The sequence below is a fragment of the Serinus canaria genome, chromosome 8 (assembly GCF_022539315.1).
Source record: "Serinus canaria isolate serCan28SL12 chromosome 8, serCan2020, whole genome shotgun sequence".
Classification (NCBI taxonomy): Eukaryota; Metazoa; Chordata; class Aves; order Passeriformes; family Fringillidae; genus Serinus; species Serinus canaria.
This window is the reverse complement of record NC_066322.1, coordinates 11,671,471-11,696,531: the sequence shown is the minus strand read 5'-3', so window position 1 is coordinate 11,696,531 and position 25,061 is coordinate 11,671,471. Positions and strand designations below refer to the sequence as shown.

The 25,061-nt window shown below is 35.9% G+C and overlaps 1 protein-coding gene across 6 annotated transcripts in view; it reads left to right on the top strand.

Moving 5' to 3' along the window:
- The window catches only part of ZZZ3 (zinc finger ZZ-type containing 3), a 58,486-nt gene that overhangs the window by 23,169 nt on the left and 10,256 nt on the right, over positions 1-25,061 (top strand). For 5 of the 6 annotated variants that reach the window (XR_007778043.1, XM_018912335.3, XM_009088618.4 and 2 more), the window contains exons 2-9: positions 2,569-2,722; positions 5,126-6,690; positions 20,319-20,457; positions 21,863-22,010; positions 22,092-22,210; positions 22,504-22,575; positions 22,745-22,846; positions 23,817-23,912. Coding sequence is in view for 5 of the 6 variants with exons in the window: in XM_018912335.3 (XP_018767880.1) it covers positions 5,177-6,690; positions 20,319-20,457; positions 21,863-22,010; positions 22,092-22,210; positions 22,504-22,575; positions 22,745-22,846; positions 23,817-23,912 (2,190 nt within the window). In the remaining variant the exon portion in view is untranslated. The remainder of the gene's footprint in view (positions 1-2,568; positions 2,723-5,125; positions 6,691-20,318; positions 20,458-21,862; positions 22,011-22,091; positions 22,211-22,503; positions 22,576-22,744; positions 22,847-23,816; positions 23,913-25,061) is intronic. The other variant, XM_050977222.1, reaches the window with a different exon arrangement.

The following is a 25,061-nucleotide window of genomic DNA, read 5'->3' as shown; positions in this document are numbered from 1 at the left end:
AAAGCTGAGTAAGTTTAAGGGTTCTTAAGTGGAAAAAATGCATACCTAGAAATGGAACCTATATTGTCATCAAATGCTTGATTGTATGCAAGATGTACAGACACTTTTTGCAAGCAGTGAACTTCAGTCTCACTCTGATTAATGTGTGACCATTTCCTGTATGGTTTCAGCAGCAAAATTTGCTCACTGGCTTCTTACACAGGTCCTTCCCCACAGGAGACAAATTCAGAGTCCCTTACTTATTTCAGAGCTCTGTCTGCATTACACTCTATTTACCTGTAACTTCTTAATTTTTAGTGGGCTCTGAAGACTAAAAATTAGAGTGTGTTGTTTCTTAGCTGATTATCATTCTTCAGACTTCTAGGCCTTATTACAGTATTCCAGCATTCTTTCCTAAATGTTGATGTGGTTCCCTGAAGAAAGGGTTTTAGACCTAAAAGCTTATTTAGTTTCCCTTGCACTCCTTATTCCAACTCATTAATGGCTTCTAAAATGAGTGGTGTCCAAAACATTAAATTACTCTTCTATTGATTTTCTCTGCCACAGAAGATGTGGTTGTTCTAAGGGAAAAATGCCATTGTAATTGGTTATGCAATGTAAAGGAATAATAGTTAATTTTCAAGACAATTTTTCCAAGAAAACTTCTGTGAAAAATTATATAATTGTTCACTTGTTAAGCCCTTGTGAATGTTGTTTTCTTGGCTTTAAGCATAATTAAGGTGCCGTCATTTCACTGTATCCTGATTTTAGTTTCCTGGCTTTGTAAATTGTTATTCCCTTCTTCATCCCTGCAAACTGCTACCAGACAAAAAAGTCTGACTAAGTAAAACTTTTTTACCCATCTTGGTTTCTTCTCTGAAGATATTTACACAGTCTTTTTGCTGTGTCCAAAATGCTTCAGCTGTCCCCAAAGGCAAGTGGACACAGCAGGGGTTGTGTCTTCCCTACTGTGAGTAAAACAGGGTTGTTTTGGGCAAAAGAAAATCGGAAGAGATGAGGTGTGCAAAACTGACAAAATACTGACATTAGTATTCCAGCCATATCTGAAACAACCTATTTATATGTTCTTTACTTAGGACTGGTAAAGTAATTAAAAATAATGAGATTAGGCCACCTTGTGTTTGATTCACTGTCAATACTTTGTTTAAATGTTTTGTTTAAATGTTTTTTTGTTTAAATATATTTTGTGTTTTTACCAAAGTTGCTGAGCTAGTATTTTTGATATGTTGTTCTTTTGCAAAAATTGGTCAAACTCTGTTGTACTTTTGGTGTCTCCAGATGCATCAGTTAAAGGCATCTTTAGAAATGGCAACAATATGGATTAAGAGTACCGTGCATTTTCAAGTGGTTTTCTTTGCCTTCTTCCATTCTTTGTTTGTGTTATTATGGTGATAGTTCTCTGCTGTTTGTTAAATTGAGGAATCCCACTGAATAAATGAAACCTGATTTGATTTTGTTACGTACATAATAGAATTTGTGATACTTCATGTGGCATCACTGGAGAAACATCTTCCATTATTGAACTGCACTGCAATTAGACATAATTAAACTCTTCTCCTCCTATGCAGCTCAGTTTGTATTTTGAATTGGCAACTTAATGGTGAATAGTTTTCTGTTCTTACCAGTGTGAAATCCTAATTAGGTTGAAAGTAAAGACAATTTTCAGTAATCTAAAAATAAAAACTGTGTAGAATGAAGAATATGGAGGAACCTGTCAGTTTGTAGTTTAGATCATGAAGTTTTGAATTGTCAAGATGAAAAAGAGGTCACTTGTATGAAGTCAGTAGAATATGAAGAAAGCTTCAATAACCACTATTCTTTAGTGAATTATGGTGCCTTCATAGTTCTAGATGTTCTTAAATTAAATGTGATTGCTGGTGTATTTTTTCAAGTAGTAACTTGGTCTTTGGCACAGATGCCCAGATTAGAGACAACTGAAAGCACTGTGTAACATTTGAATCTGTAGATGTATTTTGTTTTTCAATATCCAAAATATTTTACTTCCATTACAAACCAGGTGCTATACATTGTTTTCCTTGGATAAAGAACAGGTTTAATGTGAACTCTAGAAGCATTTTGGTCCCATTGTATTGATGAAGGTTATTCAGGGATTTGGAGCCAATGTAAGTTTAGAGGTCTGCTCAGTTATTTAAAATAAACAGCACAGTTTTTCACTGTGTATCTAATTACAAAATACAGTGCATTTCATAATTCATTAGTTGTAGTAATACCTGTCACGACTTGTTTTCTTATGTCTCTTCAAATACCTTCTGAAATTTGAACATTGTAACACAATTCTTGTGAATTCATTTGCTTGCACATTTAGTGTGATACAGTGAATCACTTAGAAACTACTAAGGAAAGCATTTTACATTTGAAACCTAAATTAACATTTCACATTCTTAATTACTTTATAGCATATTAATCTTTCTTTCAGTATGACGCTTTTAAAATTGGTAATTTCTTCTTTAAAAAGCTGTTACTCTGTATATGTCCTGTTGCATTCTTCTTCTTTTCCAGTATGGTAATTTAAATGTTTTATTGACATCTTTGTCTTTTTCTCAACAGTTTTCAAAATCTGGTTAATGTGATGGCATAAGCTAATAAAGCATTTGGATTACATGATGGATATCAGCAATGGTGATTGATATTATTTGAGTGGTACAGTAAGAGTCTACTGTATGAAATGCCAGAAGTTTACGTTTCTTCTAGTTTTGCAATGGTAAGTTTTTTTCTATTTGTACTAAGGAAATAATAATTTTCTTTCTTGTCATGTAGGGTGTATTTCTTGAGAAAGTATCAAATCAGTAAAGATTTCTTTCTTAAATAAGATTTCTAAAGTCTGTTGTGTTCAGAAGTAATTACTAACCAAAGTGTACATTTGAATTTGGTTTAAGTTATTTTATTGGTACTGGTTTGAAATGTCTGTTACTCACCCCTAATGTGTGCTAGCTTTAATTAGAACAACCTAGGGGAAATGGAATCTGTAAATAATGTTTGAGTTCAACCCCAAATGGGATCTCTCTCCAGATGCTATTGAGCTTGCATGCAAAGAGGGAGAATATGCAGGTAAGTCTATCCATGTGGAAAATAGGTGTTAAAACCATTATAACAAAACATAGTGTTTTGCTCTCTTCAGTCAGCTGCTGATGTTTTACCATTTGCTGCTTGACATATTATTTGTATTTTCTCTTAAGGCAGAGTGTGTTGGAGGGCTCACACCTATTTACTTTTAAGTGGACAGAATGAAAGTTAGTGCTGCAGCATCTCTTTAGATCCATTTTCTGGAATACAAACAGTCTACCTTTCCAGGCATTCATCTGAGGCAGCAGGAATAGCTAACAAACAGGAGGGTTGTAGCAGCACGAAGAAATTGCAGTTTTGAGAACATCTCTCTTTGAGAAATTTTCACTTTATAATAGTCTTTTTCTTTGTTGCACAAAGTGATGTGCTGTCATACCAGTTGTGTATGAGCTATACCACATGTACACAAAATTAATGTGCTTTCCTCTAGTTTTGTCCAAAACTACACCAAGCAAGGCTGTTAGAATACATTGCTTTCCTTAAGAAATACTGCTTGCATTGTGAATTCCTAAACACACAATACAGTAAATACTGGCAATAGTTAAACAGAATTGTATTGGATGAGAGTGTACTTGTCTTGTCCCATTCTCTTTTCTGTTTAGGACCATCTGACACTTAAATAGTAGATTTGGGAGAGTTTATGAATTTATGTTCTTGTTTTCCCTTTCTTCACTGAAAATGAAAAATGCCTCTTGAAACAATTTTCCCCATTTGTTATTTTCAGCATTTCAAAGTAACGTGTGAAAGGTTTGATTCCGTATTTAAAATTTGTAGTCTTCACATCATGTGGCAGTTGAAAGGATTTGTATAATCTGGAATTTGGGTAGATGAAAAAGGGAAGATGTGCCATTATGCACAAATGAATCTATTCATTAGCAAGGCTATTATGACAGGTCTGTGGTGATACGGAGTTTGACACATTAAACTTTTAAAGATTAAATGAATAGAAGGGTAGGACTGAACAGAGTTCTCTTAAAAATTATTTTGAGATGCTGGGCAGGTCAAGTACTCCTACACTTCACCCTGAAATGTGAAATACAGGCACTCCTAAGTGGTATGTTTTAAACTTATCTTTGAGTCTGACTTCACTTGAATCTGATCTGAGTGGTGATCCATCTCATCAGCTGAGAGGGAAACAGCCTTCCAGTACCTCAGATGAGATTCCTGATAGAGTTAAGCTTTTGTTGTCAAAAGTGATACAGAAGTAGGAGAGGCCCCACCTGGATATAAGAAAAAATATTTTTGCTTTAAGGACTGGAGCAGGTTGCCCAGAGAAGTTGTGGAATATCTGTACTCAGTGTTTTGCAAGACTCAGCTGGATAATGTTCCATGTAACAAAATCTGAATTTAGGCCTCATGTTCATTTGGATAGAGTTGCCTCCCAAAGGCCTTTCCAGCTGGAATGATTTTATGATTCTGATTCAGAAATTCTGTTTTATTTCATTTTTACTAATAATAACTGTAAGTATTTTTTAGTGTTGTGCTTTATTTTTTTAATTCCTTGCTAAATTAGAATTGCAGTTCTGTTTTGTTATATATGAGAGATTTGTTTTTTCTTTAAGCAACAACTGAGTAAGCAAATGCAATTTTAATGGTTTTCTTCTTAGTCTGTGAAACCATGTACTGGAAACTGTGGGATATTAAAAATGCAGTCTTGTACCTTTTACTTGAACAGAAAAATTTAAATAATAATAATACCAATATGTTATAATATATATACAATACATTAAAATAGTGTATTTTAGTATCTAGAGTCTAACTGGGACATTCCAGCCTTACACAAGGCGTAAATATGAGCAATACTCACACAAGTACTAAAGCCAGAACAACCACAAATACCAAGTCAGCTACTTTGTAGCTGAGATGGAAAAATTTAATGCTCTAAATAAATGCCATGGAAAGAAGCAGTGCGAATACATTGAAAGGGCTTATTCAGTTTTACGTTGCTACGTTTGTGACAATACATTCTTCACATTTGCTCTGTCTCTTGGTGTTTTTTAAATATTTTTTTCTGACTGTTTTGTTTACATTTTTTTCGAAGGTTTCCCCATGAGTGGATCACAATGAACATACTTTAGGGACTTGCCATAGTATGGCTGCTTCTCGATCTACTCGTGTTACAAGATCTACAGTGGGTTTAAATGGTTTGGATGAAAACTTTTGTGGTAGAACATTAAGGAACCGCAGTATTGCTCATCCAGAGGAGGTCTCAGCCCATCCTCAAATCCGATCCAGGTCGCCAAAGAAGAGGCCAGACTCTGTACAAGCTCAGAAGGGCAGCAACGGTGGCAGAACTACTGATTTGAAACAGCAGAGTGCTCGGGAGTCATGGGTGAGCCCTAGAAAGAGAGGGCTGTCCACTTCAGAGAAAGATAATGGTGATAAACAAACTGTGGAAAATAGTGAAAAAAAACAAGCAGAACCTGTTTCACCAGTTTTGAAAAGAATTAAACGCTGCCTACGTTCAGAGGCACCCAACAGTTCTGAGGAAGACTTGCCCACTAAGGCGGAGAAGGAGTCATTGGAGCATAAAAGCTTAGTGTCGGACAATGATGCAGCCTCCACGGGGACTAAGCGAGCTTGTCGATGTCTTATATTGGATGATTGTGAGAAAAGGGAAGTTAAAAAGGTGAATGTCTGTGCAGAAGGGTTTAATAATTCTGCAGTAGTTGAGGAGGTTGCAGGTTATCAGACTGTCAATGGAGTTGGTGAGAGAGACTCAAATTCTCTTAATTGTGATGACTGTCAGGTTGATGGGAACGCTAAGCAGAGCAGTGCTGGTTCCCGTACACCCAAGGACAAAACAGTAGCAGAAAATGGAAACTCGTTTGCCCATTCTTCGTTGCTGCTTAATAGCAGCAAAGAGGACGGTGTTGTAGACCATTATGTGCCTTGCACAAACTCTCAAGAACAGGTAAAGTTAGAGGACCACAAACCAATAAATGACTGCTTGCCTGAGGAGCATGCTAATCAGGCATTTGAGCCAGCTACAGGGTCCTTTTCTGAAATCCAGTCATCTTTGTTAAGGGATTCGGAGGAGGAGGTGGATGTTGTAGGAGATAGCAGTGCCTCTAAGGAACAGTGTGCTGAAAACACCAATAGCAACCTGAATACTCACCATGACAGTGCATCATCAATCTCAGGTGAACCTGAACCACATTCTTCAGTGCTGAACTGTGTTTCGGCTCAGATGACAAATATGTTGGAACTTCAAGAACACAGATACACATTGAGAACTTCACCACGAAGGGCTGCCCCTGCCAGAAGTAGCCCTCCTAAAAATAACTCTCCTTGCAGAGAAAACGGACAGGTTGAGGAAAATAATCTTAGTCCTACTGAAAAGAATGTACCTGTAGGTATTAATAATATCAATGGATCTCCCAAAAAGTCTGAAGAAATCAAACAGAATGAAAAAGAAAGAAATAGTAATACAGGGGATCATGGGAGTGATGGACTAAGAAAGCCACTTTCTGAGTCTAGGCTTGTGTCTGGATTTGTACCATCTGCCAAAGAGAGTGCCAACATCCACACTGCAGAGGAGGATGAGGAAGAGCCTGATGTGTATTACTTTGAATCAGATCATGTGGCATTGAAACACAACAAAGAGTATGTGTAACTATGGTAACCATGAATTCTGCTTTTGTTTCTTACCAAAAATATAATATTATTACAAATATTATTAAGTATTTACCATACTTCCACAAAAATTTAAGTGCTTTATAATCTTCATACTCTTCAGTCTTCATTTTTCTTGTTTCTACCTCAAACAAAATTAAACTATTTAATATGCAGTATGGTACAGCAATGTGGTTTATAGATTTCTAGCAATCAGGATTCTTGAGACAGAACTTGGTTTTTTTTTTCTTTGGGTATTTGTTTCTTTAAAAATGCATCTGTTATTTATTTTCTCTTAACTGACTGGAAGGAAAACCAAAGGAATTATAACATTTAATTAGATTTCAGTCATTTATCAGCATATCCAATGGACACTGCAGATAAAGCTTATTCAATAATCATTCTGCTGTACATAGAAGTTAAAGTTAGATACTTTTTTCAGAGTGTCATGGGAAGCAACTCAGCATTATTGTGTTCAGGAAGATGAAATTAACAAATCCAGCAACTTTCTCCAAAGTAAATTATGTCTAAATTGCTATTTATATTAATTACATATAAATATAGGAATATTATTATTGTTATTATTATTATGCTCTGAGTTGTTTTAATGTTTATCATCTGAATGTCTGCGAGTAGAACTGTGGTAAACTATACTGTGGTAACTATTTACTGTGGTAAATGTGCAGGAGCTTTTGAAACAAAAGGGCGATTCACCGAAGAAAGGTTACATGGAGAAAATTTGTCTTCAGGTAGTAGATCAGGACACAGTTTTTTATTTCAGTCTTTGTAATTCTGTTTTTACTCCTCTGTGTTTTGCTCTTTAGTAGATGTTCTGTATTTTGTTGTGATTTCTGAAAGGCCAAGTGCAGATGATCTTCAGTTTGCTTCATATGAAGGGTTGAAGCGCTGATAGTAGTTCATTGTAAATGTTCACAGCACAGTTACTGTGAGTTTGGGGCACAAGACACAGATGATTAATCTAGTATGACTGGATTTTTGATAGTAGAGTTGTATTGTTTATATAGTAAAATTTTATTTGGTATTGGATATGGATAAATAATTTTAATCAGAAAATTTTGAATTCAAGCATGGGTTAGATAAGCTATGATTTCAAAATAATGATCAGCTTCAGCCATCAGTCCAAAGTGGACACTTTCCCAGTACATAGAAAGAAAATTACAAATGGGGAAAATGGACTGTTGTCTTTTGACTCTCTTAGGATGATTTTGGATCTGTATCAAATATGACTTCATCAGAGATGTTACTACACAGATTCATGAGTAATGTGGTTTGGTGTAGGGGGTCATACTTATTATAAATACTATAAAAATAACAGTAGTTTTTTCTATTCTTAAACACAGATCTAAATTGTCCTTGGAAATTTCAGGTGTGTGCCCTAGTGTTAGCTTTTGAACATACCCACTTCTGAAGAAATGGATAGTTGTTCAGATTGGCAGCCTGTGTGTGAGACCTTGTTGGGGAGCTTTTGAAATTGCAAGTAGGACTTGGTAGCTTGCACCTAACTTGGTGCCTGAATGCAAAATTCCAAAAGTGGTAATGGTTTTTATTCTCTCTTATATTTCTGTTTTCCCAAAGGGAAGCATGCTGCTGAGAGAAGGGAGTGTTAGCCTTATCTTTTCTTTTAAAAAATTTTTGATAGAACTGGAAAGCTACATGCCATCCTTTTTTGTTGTTTACATTTATAAGTTTGGTATTTTGATGGTTCTGCATGGTAATAGGATCCTTCTAAAGAACTTTGGTCAATATTTTGACATATGAGTGCAATTGTCATTTATCTAGAATTTCATGCTTCAAGAGTAAATCAAGTGCAGTGCACTGTGTCCTCTATCCAGTTTTAAAAATAGCAAAGTTCATTAGAGGATGCTCTTAATTCATGTGTAACAGTTTTTGAATAGTGTCTTAATTATAGCCTTGTTTAATCATTTGGTACTTACTGTATAAAGTATTAAACTAAAAAAAAGACCCGAACTCTGCCAGTTTATCAGAAATGTTTTCTCTGGTGGGTCAGATGCAAAGAATTCCAGGGTTTCCATGCTATTAATGCAGGTTCAGCTGGAGGTAAAGAATATTCACTTTGCTTGGGGTAGATCTGGCTAAGCCAAGTGTTCTGGTGTTCTGTGTGTCACATCTTCAAATGGTACAGTTTTCGTTTTCTGCCCTTCATCAGTTTGGGATTATTATGGGTGATTATTTTCTCTGGTTTATGTTTCTCTTCTTTTTGAAAATCCAGTTCTAACATTAGCATCTTAGCTTGTTTGAGGAGGCAAATTTCTCCAGGATGACATTAGTATAATTCTTCAGATGTTCCATGGCAGAAAAAAAAATACATTCCTTTTTGGCAGGGAAGCATTTTTATATGGCTGTAAATTTATATTATTTCTTGTTACATTGCATAGCTTGGTAACATACGTATTCATACAGTTGGTTTTCACTTTCCAAGAAATTATTGTGACATTGATAAAATATGAATATACTGAAAACTTTAGGAGCTGTTGATAAGACTTGCTATAAGAAAAAAACCCCTAATTGTAAATTGTCATATTTCTGTATGAATTTTCTTGCAATATTAACATGTTTAAGCAATATTCATATATTAATATTTCTGGGAAAACTGAATGATATCATAGGAAAAATAACTGTCACAGATTATGGAATACTATTATTCAGAGAGAAGGCTGAAATGATGGATGTTACCACAACTTCTTTATTAAAATAGATCTGTCCTACAAAGACAGAGATGAGATCTCTAAGCAGAAATTTTATCACAACATAGACATTTTTGTAGATAATAACAGACTGATCTGGGGGTTGCATAGTTGTGAAGTGTTGTTGATGTTGTCTATTGCTACACACATAATTGGAATTTTTGTGTATTGTAACTGCTCTGAGAAAAGTATGGTTTAGTGTATATTTGAGAATTTTGCTTCTATGTTCTAGCTCAGAAATGTGTGCGTTTTCTCCTGAGATACTTTCATCAGGACTGAACTTCCCGGTTTAAAACTTTGTACTTTGCTGAATTTTATATGCTGTGCTTAGTATTTTGCATATGTCTTTCCTCAGGCATTTCTCATATGTCTTTGCTGTATCTTTTTATGCTGTAATTCTGTCTCATACTGCAGCAGCTTACTTTAATTTTCTGTCTGGTGCAGCATTTTATTCTCAGAACTTACTGCCTTTGCCCAGTGTTTCATTTAGTGCCCTTTTTTGGTTTTGTTTTTTTTTCTTCTTCTTCTTCCTCTCTATTTCCTTTGGAGATTTGTAACGTTTGGCAGGTATTAGCTTGCACGAAGGGACAATCTGTGTTTGACTCTTAGTCCCAGGTTCTAGATGAAAATGAGATAGAGGAATTGGGGTGTCACAAGCATATAATGTGATAGAGAATGCATTTCTAGGACTCTGTAAACTGCAGTTGGCCTTACAGAAACCACTTGGACCTGGAGCAAGATCACTGAAAAAGAAGCCTTAGGGGCACGAGCAGTTCCCTACAGACATTTAATTCTTAGAGTTAGGACCTTGTTCAGTAGATAGGTATTTTCATGTATCTTTATTACTTGATAATATTTAAAATTACAACACCTGCACTGGCATTTAAAGTGAAGACAGATCAAATGAGGATTTTAATACATCTCTTAAAGCCCAGTCTTGTGGATTATTGCCTACAATAATCCATGTTGTTGTACTGTTGCAGAGATCTTGAAAACACAGACGACCGTGCAGGATCATGCAACAATCAGATTTACATATACTTAACAATTGATGATAGTACTGTTTGTCTTTGGATCCACCTTTAATATTACATGAATGTGAGAAAGAAAAACATTTTTAGCATTTCCTGTGACATAGGTGCTGTATTTAACTCAGTCACAAATTTTCTGCCTAGAGAATCAAATTAAAGCAGTTCTGTATAGAAGTTCATCTTACTGCACTTGAATGGCTAGAATAGGACTTGGTGCACCTTGCCATACCAGTTATTTGAGAACTGCCTTAAACACAGTCTTCTTAAAGTGTAACTGTGATGTCCTCTTTCTAAATTTCTGATATTCTAACTTTATCTGCACCATGATTTTTCATTAACTGGAAAAGATAAAAATATCCATGTCTGTCTTTGAATATATTGGCTAATAATAATAGATCAGTTTTATAAATAAAGCCTGTATATTCAGCTCTATGTCTCCAAACTAAAGTTAAATTGATCACACAGTAGGGATTTATTTCAAAGTACAGATAAGTCTTAACATTCCTTTGTAATTTTGTCATGTAGCTAGCAATTCATTTTCTTGAGAGGTCAGTTTTAGTCTGTGGGAACTTTGTTTCATCTTAAGGAATAAAAGGAATTGGTGTAAATCAGGTTACTTTTCATAGGAGCAGTTTTAATCCTTACCTCTGAGTGATTTGTAGAATATATCACCAATATAAAAGAGTTAATGCAATTTTAGTGAAAAGAGAAGTTAATAGAAAACCAAGCATAAATGCCATATATATTAGATTACAATGTGATTTTATTCATCCTATGTTCCACAAAACTTGTGTGGCATACAGTGATATTTTCTTTAAATTACCTATTAATGTAAAACTAAAACATGAAAACTAAAATTTGTAAAACTTAAAACGTTTTCACAAAGAGTAGTTTCTATTGTCTGGTAGATGGGTCTGTGTTCTAACTAACCAAAACCAAGATTGGCTCTAAATAAAATTATGTAGTAGTTGGATGCAGCAGGTAGTTGATCCACAAAATAGAAATACAATGGAAATCAATTAGATACTTGTAATATGACTTCTGATTAACTTCAGTTTGCCTTGGCAGGTAATTGTATTATTAAAATCTGACAGTATAACAGGCATGCAACCACAATTATGTATTAAATCCTTGTATTTTACTACAGCTTAACATATGAATTATTTTGAGATTTCTTTACTGCCAGCTTTACTGTTATATCATGTTCTGTAAGATAATTTCTGTCTATACATACTTGTCAAAGGAAAAGTTATGTGACACAGAATTTTTGCAGGACTAAAGATTAATGTTTGCTTAAGAATGTTGTAATCATAGAATCATATTTTTTAATTACATAAATTATTCAGTAAAGACTAGAGGCCTTACTTTGCAAGATGCCTTGGGCATGTGCTGCATCAGCTTTTTGCTCCCTAGGAATGAGCACACTGTGGAAGCCATTAAATGTCAGGTACATTTGTCACATTTGTTTTTCTTCCCTGAACAGAGGCATCTTGCTGCCAGCCACAGCATCATCCCAGTGAACAGCACTGGCAAACACAATACAGTCTTCACTTAAATAGTGCATCCTGTGAAAAGTAAAGCTTGATTTCTTTTGGATTTGTGTCCTTTACTCATTGAATTCCTTCCTGGTTTGCCTGCTTTTCTTTGTCTGCCTACATATGTGTAGGCACTTCCAAGAGTCCTCTGCTGCAGCAATCCACTCGTGGAAGAGATCTCTTCCAGTGCAGAGATGTTTCCTTGTTGGCTGCCTTGGTGTGGTGCCTCTGGATCTGTGGGGTGGTGGATTGATGGAGGAATGTGACAAGGAACAGTTGAATTTTGCTTTCCTGTCTCTTGTAGTGACAGTAGTTATGGTCTCGCCTCCTTTCCAAGCTGCCAGTTTTTGGAGAATGCACGAGAATTCAGTTTGTCTTTCCAATTTCTTTGGTCAACATGGACCAAAAATCTTGGAGGGGAAGAATACACAAATATTTCAAAAAAATCCAGCCACAAGCAACAAGAAACCTATTAATCCAATACAAGAAAATGTAGAAAATTGTTTTTCTGCTTGTTCATTTGGAAATGCTTACCATTTCTAAGGATGCTCATTAGTAAATTCATCTAAACTGGAAAAGTAAGGATCAATAAATAATAAAAATGGTTTTGGTTGTAGGAAATACCACTTGGAAACAAATATCAAATGCCATAGGAATCACAGTCCCGATTTAAAAACAAAGAACAGGAAAGCCAAGAAAAGATGGGGCAGTAATGTATTGACCCAGGCCAGCTGTGTGGAGAGTGAGGCTCTGCTGTGGTTTTGGCTGCTGACACAAGGACACTTAAAAGCAGAAGCAGTAAATTGTGGTTATACCAGTTATGTCAGTGTAAAGTTGTGTGGTGGAACAAGGAATAAATTAATGTCACCATAATTGCCTGCTTGGTAGGGATCACTAAAATATTAGTAGGCATAATGATGCCACCTAGAAGACAAGAACAAAGTGACTGCCATTTGCTTTGAGAATGGATTGTCTTTATTTGTCAGTTTTAACTAACCCAGCTTGAAATTGCTTCATGACTAATTCTAAGTTTTTGTTCTGGTCTTTCATGAAGTTCTAACAGCATCTCTAGCTGAGATGAACTGCAAAACTGACCAGCAGTATCTTTTAAAAAGAAATTGAATGAGTACTACATATTGTACTACCTGCTTTCAGTCAGCAGGGAGTCCTAATCAGTTATTCCTTTGGTACAACTCATGTCTTTGAGAGTTAGAAAGGTCCTACTATTTGGTTTCCTTAAAACTTTGTTCTTGGTAGGAATAGCCAGCTGATTTTTCTTTTTTTGTTATTGCACATTTTTATTTTGCTTTGGATAGCTCAAAGTAAAAATGCTGCTGCTGTTTTGTATAGCAATCTTTGAAAGTTTTGTGCTTCCTAAGCCAAGGACCAGCTGTGTTTGTCCATGGTTTATTACAGTGAGTACTTATAAAAATACATATTTTACTAATTTTCTTCCTTATTTCTAACTTTCCTTCCACTTGTTTAGCCAAAAAATATTGGTGAATAATGCTTTGTATTGCTGTTAGATTGTAGATCTATTCTTGTAATTCAGTTCTAATATTCAGATATCACTGCAACAGATACTTGAGGGGATATGTTTGCTCCTAGAGCAAGAATATACACCTGAATGATTGAGTGTATGTGTTTGTCTTGTTTGGGTAAAAACCTGCAAAAACTAATTTAGAGTGAGTTGAAGGAGTTCAGTAATCAGTGTTGTCAGCTTTCTCTGCTTGTTTTACCTGAGGATTTCTGTGCAGCTGGGTCAGTTTCAAGGGAACATGGGTCGCTCTTACTTTGTCTCTGGAATAAAGCTCCCTCTGATTGTTTGCTTACCCCAGCATCCTTCTAGAGAAGAATATTCAAGTGGGCATGCCGGAGGAATCTGTGATATTTTTCCCTCAGGAAAGCAATTGAGACCATTCTCATTAGAGATGGTGAGAGGGAAGGAGAAAAAGTTTGGGGTGTGGTGTCAGTCTGTCTTTGTGCCATTTGTGAAGAAAACAATTTCTGTCATTATCTCATGCAGTTCAAGCCTGGAAAATAGAGGAATGACAGGGACCTGTATCATCTTCCCTGCTGAATGTCACTGTCCTGCAGGCAGATGGTTTAGAGTGCTGTCAATATCAAAAAGCTGTATTAAACTGTGTTAACTGGGAGAGGACTGATGGGTGCTGTTTTGTTGGCAAGACTGAAACAAATTCTGTGGTTTTTTAGAGGCACAGAGACCTAATTGCTACTAAAAATTCTGAAAAGTTGCTGGAAATGTGGGTATTTGATAAGGGTGCTTTTGTGCAGCTAATATTAAGTCCTGCTGAGTGTGTTGGACAGCTCTTGATGAGAATGAGGTCTCTAGAAATATATGGGTGTGTGTTCTGTTTCTGGGGAAGAGTTAAAAATTTAACAAAGGGGACATCACAAGTTGATAAACAATAAAATTATTTTCAGGTGGTTGAAACACAAAATCTGAAGCTGTTGAAAGAAAGGTAAAATTTGAGTGGAAAATGGTTCTTTTGCCTCCAAGTAAATTACTGCAGTACGATTTGCTTTTTTGCCTTAGGATTTGTTGGGTTTTTAAAAATGTCCTTTTTGGGTTAATTCTGTTTTATTTTAAATAGGCATGAGGCTGACATCTAGAAATAGTGCTTTGTGTTCCATTCTTGGCTCAGTAGACTTGAAGAAGCCATATAATATGTACTTCAGTTGTTTAATGTATAACATAGAGATGCAATTTAATTATTTACTTACCTTTGAAATACTTTAGGATGTCTGAAGCGTGAATATTAAATATGCATAGTGAAAGTGCAGTAAATGACAGTATGTGTAAAGAGGTTAAGCCAGAGTTTAGTAAGGAGTTGTAGAAAAGCCTCTAAGTAGATTACCTTGGTCATAGTGTCTAAGCATTAGGTAGGTAAAAATCCACCATATGCTGCTTCCTCCTGGCATAGGTGCTTTACAAGCCCTGGCAGGGGTTGATATATGAATGCTCTTTATTGATTATACCCTTTAACTTTTTTCTGTTTCTGAAGGGAGATCAAAGAGGGGCCATTCTGCATCAGGCTCTTGTGCAGTTAGAGATTTTTTAAAATCTTCGTTACACATCAGAATAATTGTCAAGAAACTCTGTAGGGTCAAAATTACTGTATTGTAATGACTGTGTTGTAATAACTGTGTTGTGACACTGGCAAAGATTTCAGGCCAAGCTTAGGAGTTGGGAGCATTTTCTGTTATCTCTGAACTCAAACTAAGCCCAAACAAAAAAAACATACTTCTTTGAAATGACGGGGTTGTGTTTGATCTGATTCACAGGTTTCTCCAGGGAGCCAATTTCTTTAACTACAGCTCCTTGGGTAACTTGGAAATTCTAAGCTCAATTAATGTTTCCTTTTTCCTACATAATTTAAAGTCTTTACATTTTTAATATCCAATACTTTCTCTTAGCATCTAATGAAGGATGCTAAATTTTTTTTAAATTGCTGTCAGTAGACCAAAGTCCAGAGTAATAAATGACCTGGGTTGAGCAGGTTGTAATCTGTACTTTGCTGGAGTGCCAGCAGATGGCAATGAAACAAAGACTTGCTCAAATCCTCCTGGTAACTAACAACCAGTTTTGTGTCAGAGCTCTTGGAAATACAAAATAACCAAGTTTTTTTTATATATATTTTAGCTGTGTTTTATTATGAGACATGTGTACACCCTCGTGTAAAACAATTCCTACCTGCACAAGAACAAATGAGTACTTCTAAATTACAGTACTCACTTTTAGTGTCAGAGCCCTCCAGAATTGATGGTACTTACATTTTAACATCCTGTAAACTATATAACTGGAGAAATGCAGTTAGTTTTGGGAGTGGAAATTGATGACCACCAGCTACACAGCATTTTAGAAGTCAAGAGGATAAATAACTTCTTTTTAATTAGTCATCAAAGTACATATTTTTGCAAGGTACTAAGTGATGTAAGGCAAGTGTAGCTGCCAAAGTAATTTCAACTGACTTTGGATATTGATTTAGAGGGTTTTTTGGGTTTTTTTGGTTTTTTTTTTTTTGTGTGAATGTTATCAACAGCCACTTTATTTCCCCCACTAATTTGATTTAGCTACCTGAAAGGTAAAATCTTTGTCTTGTACTATCAGCTGCTCACATCACTCATTCAACTAAGGATGTTCTTCTCTTCAAGGGAGAGGAAACCTGCAGAAACCGTGGAGAGACTCTGTGACTGACAGACTCTTACTGTAAAAATTAAATTATTTCTTTTAAAAATCTGAATGATGTGGCCCCTTTTATAGGTCAGTGCCAAGTTATTTGGTATAGAAGAAAAGAGCTTAAGAAACATGCCATTGCTAAGGCAGATTGATTCCTATTCGTAGAGTGGTTTCTAAAGGTTGCTGTTAGGTCCTGACAGCAGAGAAACTGAAATCTGTAATGTGACTCTGAGTACTCTGATGGGAAATGTAAATGCTATTAGAAGGGAAAGAATGGAGGGGAGAAGCATTTTGAAAGTAGATCTCAGCAAACTGGATCAGAATGCATGTAGGTCACAGTAAGGCAATAGCTGTGCTGTCCTCAAGTTTTGTCACAGGCAAGAGAGGAGGCTGCTGTGTCCCTAATCACTATGAGAACAAGATTCATGGAAATTAATTGTGTAAGAACTAATTACTTATGGCATGACTTCCAGAAATCTGACTCTGCTGTGTGGTAATTACTTCATGGAGCAGTCCAAAAGAGTGGAATACTTGTCACTGCAAAAGAAAAACTGAATCAGCAGGAATTTCTGCTGATCACTGTCAATCTGTAAGAAGCAGCTTTCCTTTTTGAAATATAGGTCCCTCAAACCCTATGTTAATCAAGGTTTTTCAGCAGAGATTCTGAAGCTGTTTTGTGCTGTGGGGAATGATTCAAGTGTTCATCCAGAAGATTCCTGGCAATTAAGATGAAGTAAGAACTTGCAAAGTGTTTTAATACTGGGATTGTGGAAACAGAATTGCATTCTTTGGAGTGAAAGTTTTCCTGCAAAGAAAACTTTGGGTTTTTTATGTGCTAACAAGGTAGTATTTAGCATTGAGGAAAGTGTAACTTCAGTCAGTGGAAGGAACCTGTCTGTGAGTTTACTCATGAGTGTTTGATTTTGGCAAAGGATGTGGGATAATTTTCCTTGGTAATTCCTGACAGGTCTTTCAGAGAAAATGATGCAACTGTAGCTGGGTGATGTAGACCTGGTTGCTCTTTGAGTGCCTCATTCAAGGGTGCAGCTGGTTTTGCATCACATTAATGAGCTACTTTTTATAGAGATTTTTTCAATTTTGGAGAATTTTAACACAACTGCAGGAGGTAGTTTGGATCAGAATTGTGCTTACTTACAAAGAATCTGGAAAGATAGAAAGTGGAATTGTTAGCCACTTTTTTAAAATACTCCTGGAAATTACTCATTCACATGATCTCTGGCAAAATGCAGCAGGAGCATTCTGGTAGCATTTGAGGCTAAGAAGCCAGAATTGACAGAGGCTTCAAGAAAGGCTCAGTGTGTTTGTGTTTTTATGTAGCTTGCTGCTTTTTCAGAGAAATATTTGGCTTTATTACAGTCATACAGGGTGAGAGAGCCTGTACAAGCCTGTGGGAATTGTAGTTGTTCATAACTTAAAAGAACATTTGCAGACCTTTGGAAGTTGAAAGGGATGTGCAGTGGTTTGGGGAGAATGCAGTTCGGCAGCAAGTACCAGAATATGGAGTATGCAGGCTGTATATTTCAGGATAGTATTTTCAAAATTTTTTCCCAGGTAATGAAAGATCCCAAAATCCCTATTTTTGGATATTTCAGTACTTCTGATACTCACTTGATAAAACTGCAGTCTTAATCTTGGGCTTCAGAATATATTAATTCATAAAAACAGAATATGGGAGTTAAAGTAAATAGCTCCAAGTTAATCCATATCTTAGTAGAGCTACGAAAAAGTGCTGGGAAATCTTTCATTCTGAACAATTGGTTCAAAGACCCCTCTTCTCAAATTGTAGTGCTACTCTGTAGCTACAGATCAGTATCATGTGACAGGTTTTTTGAATGATCCTGGCATTCTTGTATTTTTACTTAATTCCACAAAGACCACTTCAGTGAGGTCATGTGAATGCTTTAATGAGGGAAGTAACTGAAGTTGAATATTCTTGGATTTGTGTTGTTTTTCCCCAAATGTAAATTCATCTCTTTCCATTCCAGCTAAATTATTTAAGGCTACCTCATTAAGATGATTTCTTTCTTCCCTTTACACATGTGAATCATCATTAAATTATTGCTTCATTTAAATCTCCAACATTTGGTTGCTTTTTACTTCGATGTATTTACATGTTTTAAATGAAATTATTACCTTTCTTTCAGTTTCATTTAGAAAATCAATTGCTTAAATACAATTTGAATAAATGAAGTAAAATGGCTCAAGAAAGAAAAGTTAAATACCTGCCTTTTTTTAGATGCAAATTTGTGCAGCTGCTGAACTGCGGCTCTGTTAACACAAGTTGGGGCACCTGCTGATGGAAACAGGCTTTTTGTTGTCCAGGGTAAATCCTCTCCCCAGGTATCCTTAAGCTCTTCTGTGTTGTTACAGCTGCATCTGCTGGCATCCTGCCTGTTTGATTTCCCTGGAGCCTCCAGGGCTCACACATGCTGTGGGCAGGGTCTGGGTAAAAACCTTCATGCACAGCCACTGCCTCCTGCACTCCTGAACAGCCTGAGCCCTGCTGTTGTCTCAGGCAGTTCTCATTTGTGTCACCACCTTTGTTAGCTGTTGCTGGAGTTAGTTTTTCACCTGCTGAGTAGTCACATTAATTATCTCACTTTATGCAGTGTTATTTTGATTAGAAGAAACTGGAGTACTTTCCCAGTAGTGAAAACACTCAGTACTGTTCAGTATTGATGGCCTAATAAATAAGCGTTTTAGGTCTTGGTGCCATGTAAACCTGAATATATGCAGACAAATGTACATAGCAATAAATCCATAACAGAATCGTGTCCTATTGTTTTTAAATGAACTCGGTATTTTAGTTTCAAACTTCAAAAAGTATAGCTTTATTTTATGTTTGTAAATGTTACATTTGAGTGGAAAGAAAATTACTTCTTCTCATGGAGAGGCAGCAATTTAAGGTAGAAGCTTAAATATTTGAAGGTACAAAGCCTATACTTTGCCTTAAGACTGTTTACTTCTGTCCACTTAAAGCCTTACCCAATTAGTAGTGCAGTCAGTTGAAAAACTTGAATTACCTCACTAAACTCTGGATCTTTTCTGTAGTACACATGGAATTAATTGTACCAGGCTTGTCTTTGTTTTAGCAATAAGGGGACAGAAAGAAAATATACTGAAATACTGTACTAGTGACCAGCTTTTACCTGATTTTAGTATGTGTATTTTGTGCTGAACTAAATTACAGTTGTAATATTAAATGTCAGAAAACATTGTCATGAAAAAGTTAATACATAATAATTTGCAACAACAGGGGCCATGGGTTTCAGAAACTGAACTGGGCAGCTGTTACTTTAAAGCTAATAAAAGGTATTAAATGTAGTTAACTTTATAAAGGATGTGTTAAAATGTCATCTGATTTCCAGAGTCTGAGTTAGCTTTATGAAAACCAGTTTGGAATGCACTCATTACTGTCCCACCAGTGATGCTTGAACGTGTCTGTTAAATAGACACTCCAAATTGTCTGTGACTCTGGGGGAACATGTTTGAGGGAACTCTGACATTTTCATTAAACTTCTGTATTCTTTGGGGAATCTGGTTTGAATTTATTTTGCAAATTACTTATCCCTTGAATTGTTGTTACATTTTGAAAATGATTCTCATATTCTGTTCTGAGGTGGGGCTGCTATAAAATGCTGTGTTAATAAACCATTCCTGTCCAACGTTTGGATGGTTGAGGGAAATGTTAAAATTCTGTGGCAGCCACTTGTATTGGGGTAGAAGGAAGCTGAGATGTTGAAGAGAAATTAGCTCATTTTGTTTGTAGTATTTTTAACTTTGTAAGCAAAGCCTATTGGTTACAGCTGTTGAGAATATGAATATAGGTTGTCCCTGATACCATATTGTTTCAGCTACTGTAGAATTTACAGGTTTAAAGGAAGCCACTGGATAGTTAAATATATTTTCCCTTATGGGTTTATATAAATTCATATAGTCTTAAAATTAGTTTATTTTTACTTTAATTCAGTAAAAATGTTTATGAAATGGTTCAGATAAGGTATGAACTCTGGTAGGTTCTGGCAGATAACCATGGCTAGTGTTTAGGTGGGGGGTGTCACTTCTAAAGGCAATTGCAGTGAGATGTTTTCCTTTGTCTCTGTAGTTATCAGAGACTGTTACAGACGATTGCTGTACTCGAGGCTCAACGTACTCAAGCAGTTCAAGACCTTGAAAGTTTAGGCAGACACCAGAGAGAAGCACTGAAAGATCCTATTGGATTTGTGGAAAGACTCCAGAAGAAGGTATTTCTATGGACTTTTCCTAAGTCTTCCTTGGATTTTTTTTTAATAACTAGTAATTCAGCCTCTGTAGAAATTGAAGAATATATATATATATATATATATATACACACACATACATACTTGCATAAAAATTATGAGCTTAAAATCTTTTAACTGCTGAGCAGAAATAGCTCTTTGCTTTCTTACTGGATCTGTAAGACATAGGTCTTCAATAATTTTATCAGATATGCTTCATTTCCTTTTTTTTTTGGTTTGTAGAATTGAAATTGTTAAATTTTGAATTATAGTGTAGGTATTTTAAGACAGCTTGAAGTCTACACGTGACTGGAAGTATCAGATAAAAAAATTCTCATCTTTCTCATTTGAGAAATGAAATTTTGTGCTTTAAATGACTTTGGTAGGGCATGTTTAAAGAGCAGGAGATGTAGTCTTTATTCCAAACCCAAAGTGAACACTAGAAAACACACCCGAGTTACAGATAACAGAATTGAATATTGTCTGATAGAGGAGAATCCATTTCTGTAAGGAAAATTTTCTTTTCAAGGTTTATAAATCCTTGTAGTAACAGGAGTACTCAAGAAATGTTTTCAGCCTGAATCCTGTATCACTGCAGCATCTACCACTGGCAAACATGTTACCTTCTAGTGTGATAGCAGCATGTATTTTAGTGAAGAATGAAGTTATGGTTCTCTTTCCCTAGGTCTGTAGCTGCCTAGGTCACATGTAAGACCCTTGGTTTCAGTAGTTGTCTTTCTTTTGAGATTAGTTACTAGCATGCATGATGTAAGTGTTGCATTTGCTAGTCATTTTATGGGGAAGTACCAATGACAGTTTCAAGTACTCTGATGTACTTTTGTCCAAAAAGGACCAAAGGAATGATAGTTTTGCAGTTGACCTTTAAATAAAGAGGTGAGCTTTGCAAGAGTTTTGTTGTAGGCAGAAGACAGCAAAATCAGTCCAAAACAGGCATAGATTTCTCTGATGGGAGGAGTTGAGGTAGCAGGTGATAAAACTCTGAATCTTTTGAGTTCCTGGGTTAATAAAGGTGCACATTCTCAGCTGATGGTATGTTTAATAAAGGACAGTCAGAAACAGATTATTGAAGTGTCAAACACCTGATTTCAGCTGTGAAATGCACACTTTAAAGTTTTTATGCTCAATAAGCCATCATTGACCGTGCCGCTGCATATATTATATGCACTGTTGTGTATAATTCTTGAAAGATCTCACCTTCTCTTTAAAAAAACTGTGCTGCATGGCACTTCAGAAATTCTGGTTTTCCATTCTTCTGTCAAATAAAAAGCAGCATTGGGTTTTGGAGCATTTCAGTATCTGTAGGTTTTGGTTTGGATATAAAGTGATTGCATTAAATATTACTTTTTACTTTTCATTCTTATTTTTTCAGGTTGATATGGGTCTTCCATTTCCTCAGAGGGTTGTTCAGCTCCCTGAGATTGCCTGGGACCAATACACCACTAGCCTTGGAAACTTTGAGAGAGAGTTCAAAAACCGAAAACGTAACAGTAGGAGAGTGAAGCTGATTTTTGACAAAGGTAAAAGAAAGTGAGCATATGGTACAAGAAAGAAATTACCAGTGTGGAAGTTCAATAATTCTTCCTTTGTGTTGCTTACAGTAGGTATCCCTGCAAGACCAAAAAGTCCTTTGGATCCCAAGAAGGATGGAGAGTCTGTTTCGTACTCTGTCTTGCCTTTAAGTGATGGTCCAGAAGGTTCCACAAACAGTCGTCCACAGGTAGCTGTTCAAAAGGAAAGAAAAAAAATTGCAAAGTAGTAATATTTCCCCCCCCCTCTTTTGAGTATGGAGGATGAGTGTCTTAACTGTTACTTCAAATGTTCATGTTGGTGATGACATGCCACTCCTGTACTCAGATCTTGGAACTAAGCTTTGGTTTCGACAAATTTTGTTTTGAAGTCTCATGCTTTGCTTTGGTTTTGGTTTAACTTCAGTAGGAAGAGGGTTTAAATCAATTATCCCAGCTATAGTTTTTCTAACCATATTCCATTTTATGTCCTGTATTTGAGCAGATGATAAGAGGGCGACTTTGCGATGAGACCAAACCTGAAACTTTTAACCAGCTGTGGACTGTAGAGGAACAGGTAACAGGAAACTTTAATTTTGTAGCTGTGGCAACATACATTAGCATAAAAGCCAATTGTGTGATAATGTTTATAGCACTTGGGAGATCAGAATCATGTATTTAGATATTTGACAGCTCATAACTGTACTGGGAAAAATGTATTTTATTCCTTTCCACTGTTGATTTAGAAAAAACTGGAGCAGTTGCTTTTGAAGTATCCACCAGAGGAGGTAGAGTCCCGACGGTGGCAGAAGATAGCAGATGAACTGGGAAATAGAACAGCAAAGCAGGTAACATGTAAAACACTTCCAGAAGTAATCCCTTATCTTTCCTTTTTTTTTTTTTTTAATATCAGTAAAGAAAATTCAGTGTCTTTTCAGTAATCACTTCATCTTAAGAATGTGGCAGCAGGGCTTGCATTTCACCAATAACAATGGATCTCAAATACAGAATGTTAAATGTGCCCCAAAGCCCATGACAAAGTTGCCAGACCTAATTGTTCATTAGATCTTGACAGCATGAATTTAATTCTATATGGCAAGTGTAGTGACACCAGCTGTGCTCAGGCTGAGTTACACTGTAGTGCCCAATTGCCTGTACCTCAGTGCTCTAGAATGGGCAGAAATGTAAATATCACAGACAGACGAAGGACACAGATGAGGAGACACCAAGTATTTCTGCATCTGACTTGTTGGAATTTTTCTCCTAAGATGACAGAATTTCTCCATTTTGACCGGAAGTAAAAAATGCTGATGTTTTGGATTTACAGTATTTTAATTTCTTTTATTTCATTTGTGTATTTCAGATAAAAATATAATTAGGTACTTCAGTATAGTGTATTTCCTCATTTCTCATCATATCTATATTTCTTCACATCTTGAAAAATAGACATGCTTATTTGATAAATGGAAACCTACTTTCTGTGTGCTAACCATGGATAATGTATTTGGCGTTGCTAAGAAGGAGTTTAGCTGCAGCAGGAAGTAAATTAGTACTAAAGTTCTTTCTATCACAGTTTTTGCAAGATCTTCTTCATATTTTTAAAGGGTAATTTTTTTTTCTCTGAAAGCTGTCAAAGCATCTGGAAATAGCACAAATGCAGCACTGCAAGATAGGTACGAGTTAGAGTAGTTGTTGCAAAGTAGAATCCAGAGGATTTCTTTTCCTGTTATTCTGAATCAGTGTAGCAACCCTGGCAGAACTTTGAAGACCAGTTACATTTCATTTGACATTGAGTTGTTGCATGTTGGTTTTTTCTAGGTTGCCAGTAGAGTGCAGAAATATTTTATTAAACTGACTAAAGCTGGTATTCCAGTTCCAGGAAGAACACCAAACTTATATTTATATTCCAAAAAGGTGAGACAATATCACAGAATCCTGTGTTTCTGTTTGCATTTATGGGGAAATTGAGTAATACTTTTAATAGATTAATAAAGTTATTTAATGAGGTAATCCTTTTCTTTTGCCAGTAGCACTATGGAGTGGGATGTTAATTCTGGTTTCACAATGACAGCTCTTGGGAAGGTGAAGTGTTCAGGTTGCAGCTGAACAGGCAGGGTAGAATGATGGTCTTGGGGTACTTCTTCTTCATTTGTAAGTTTACTATAACTGATCAGGAAGTGATAATGAAAACCCTGTTGGAAGAAGATAAGGAACTCTAAAATTCATACTGTACAGTAATCTTCTAATTAATAAAGCCATAGAAAATTATGTGTAACTGAGCATGCTGAATTAGCTCAGGCAAAGGCTTAAGGCCAAGATGTCCATTAAAATACAGTGCTTTTCTGATCTTGGAATGGATGAGAAAAGATCCCAGAAAATCTTAATTTACAAAAGCAAACACTAAATTTCTGTGCACATATTTTGATTTAAATAATCTTTAAGGTGCTCTTGGATACTAATACCATTGACAGTAAAAGAGGACAGTCTCAAGTTTCATGGGCGTTTTATTTATTTGGTTTGAGGTTTTTTTAAATTTACTCAGTATTTACAAAACTTCTTCAAAACCCCTTACAGTGGCATTTTGTGGAGTAACATTACTGGTTTGCATCCAAGTATCCGCGATGTTTTCTGATAAATAATAGAGTAAACTTTCCATTGATTCTACAAAAAGGCAGACTTGCAGATTTAGTTCTTTGCAAGGTTAGAAACAAAAGTTGCTGTCCATGGGTTGATACAAAGATCTACCACAGCTGGTGTGCAATGATTTAAAGTGTTACACACCCTTAGTTGTCTCCAGGTATTCTCTGAAGTTACTGCAAACATTGCTTTTATTGGAGCCTTTCCAGTTTGCCATCCATCATGGTAATACCATTTTACTTTCACCAGGGTTTTAATCTACTATTGTGCTCTATAAACAGAGGCAGAGAAGGTGCAGACATGACTGTCTGCCACCTTGTCTATTGGAAAAGTGCTTCCTGGCAGAAGAACCAAAAAACCAGCTGGAAACAGTGATACCTTAAATACTGTGGAGATTCATCTGTCAGAATTCCAAATTACATAAGC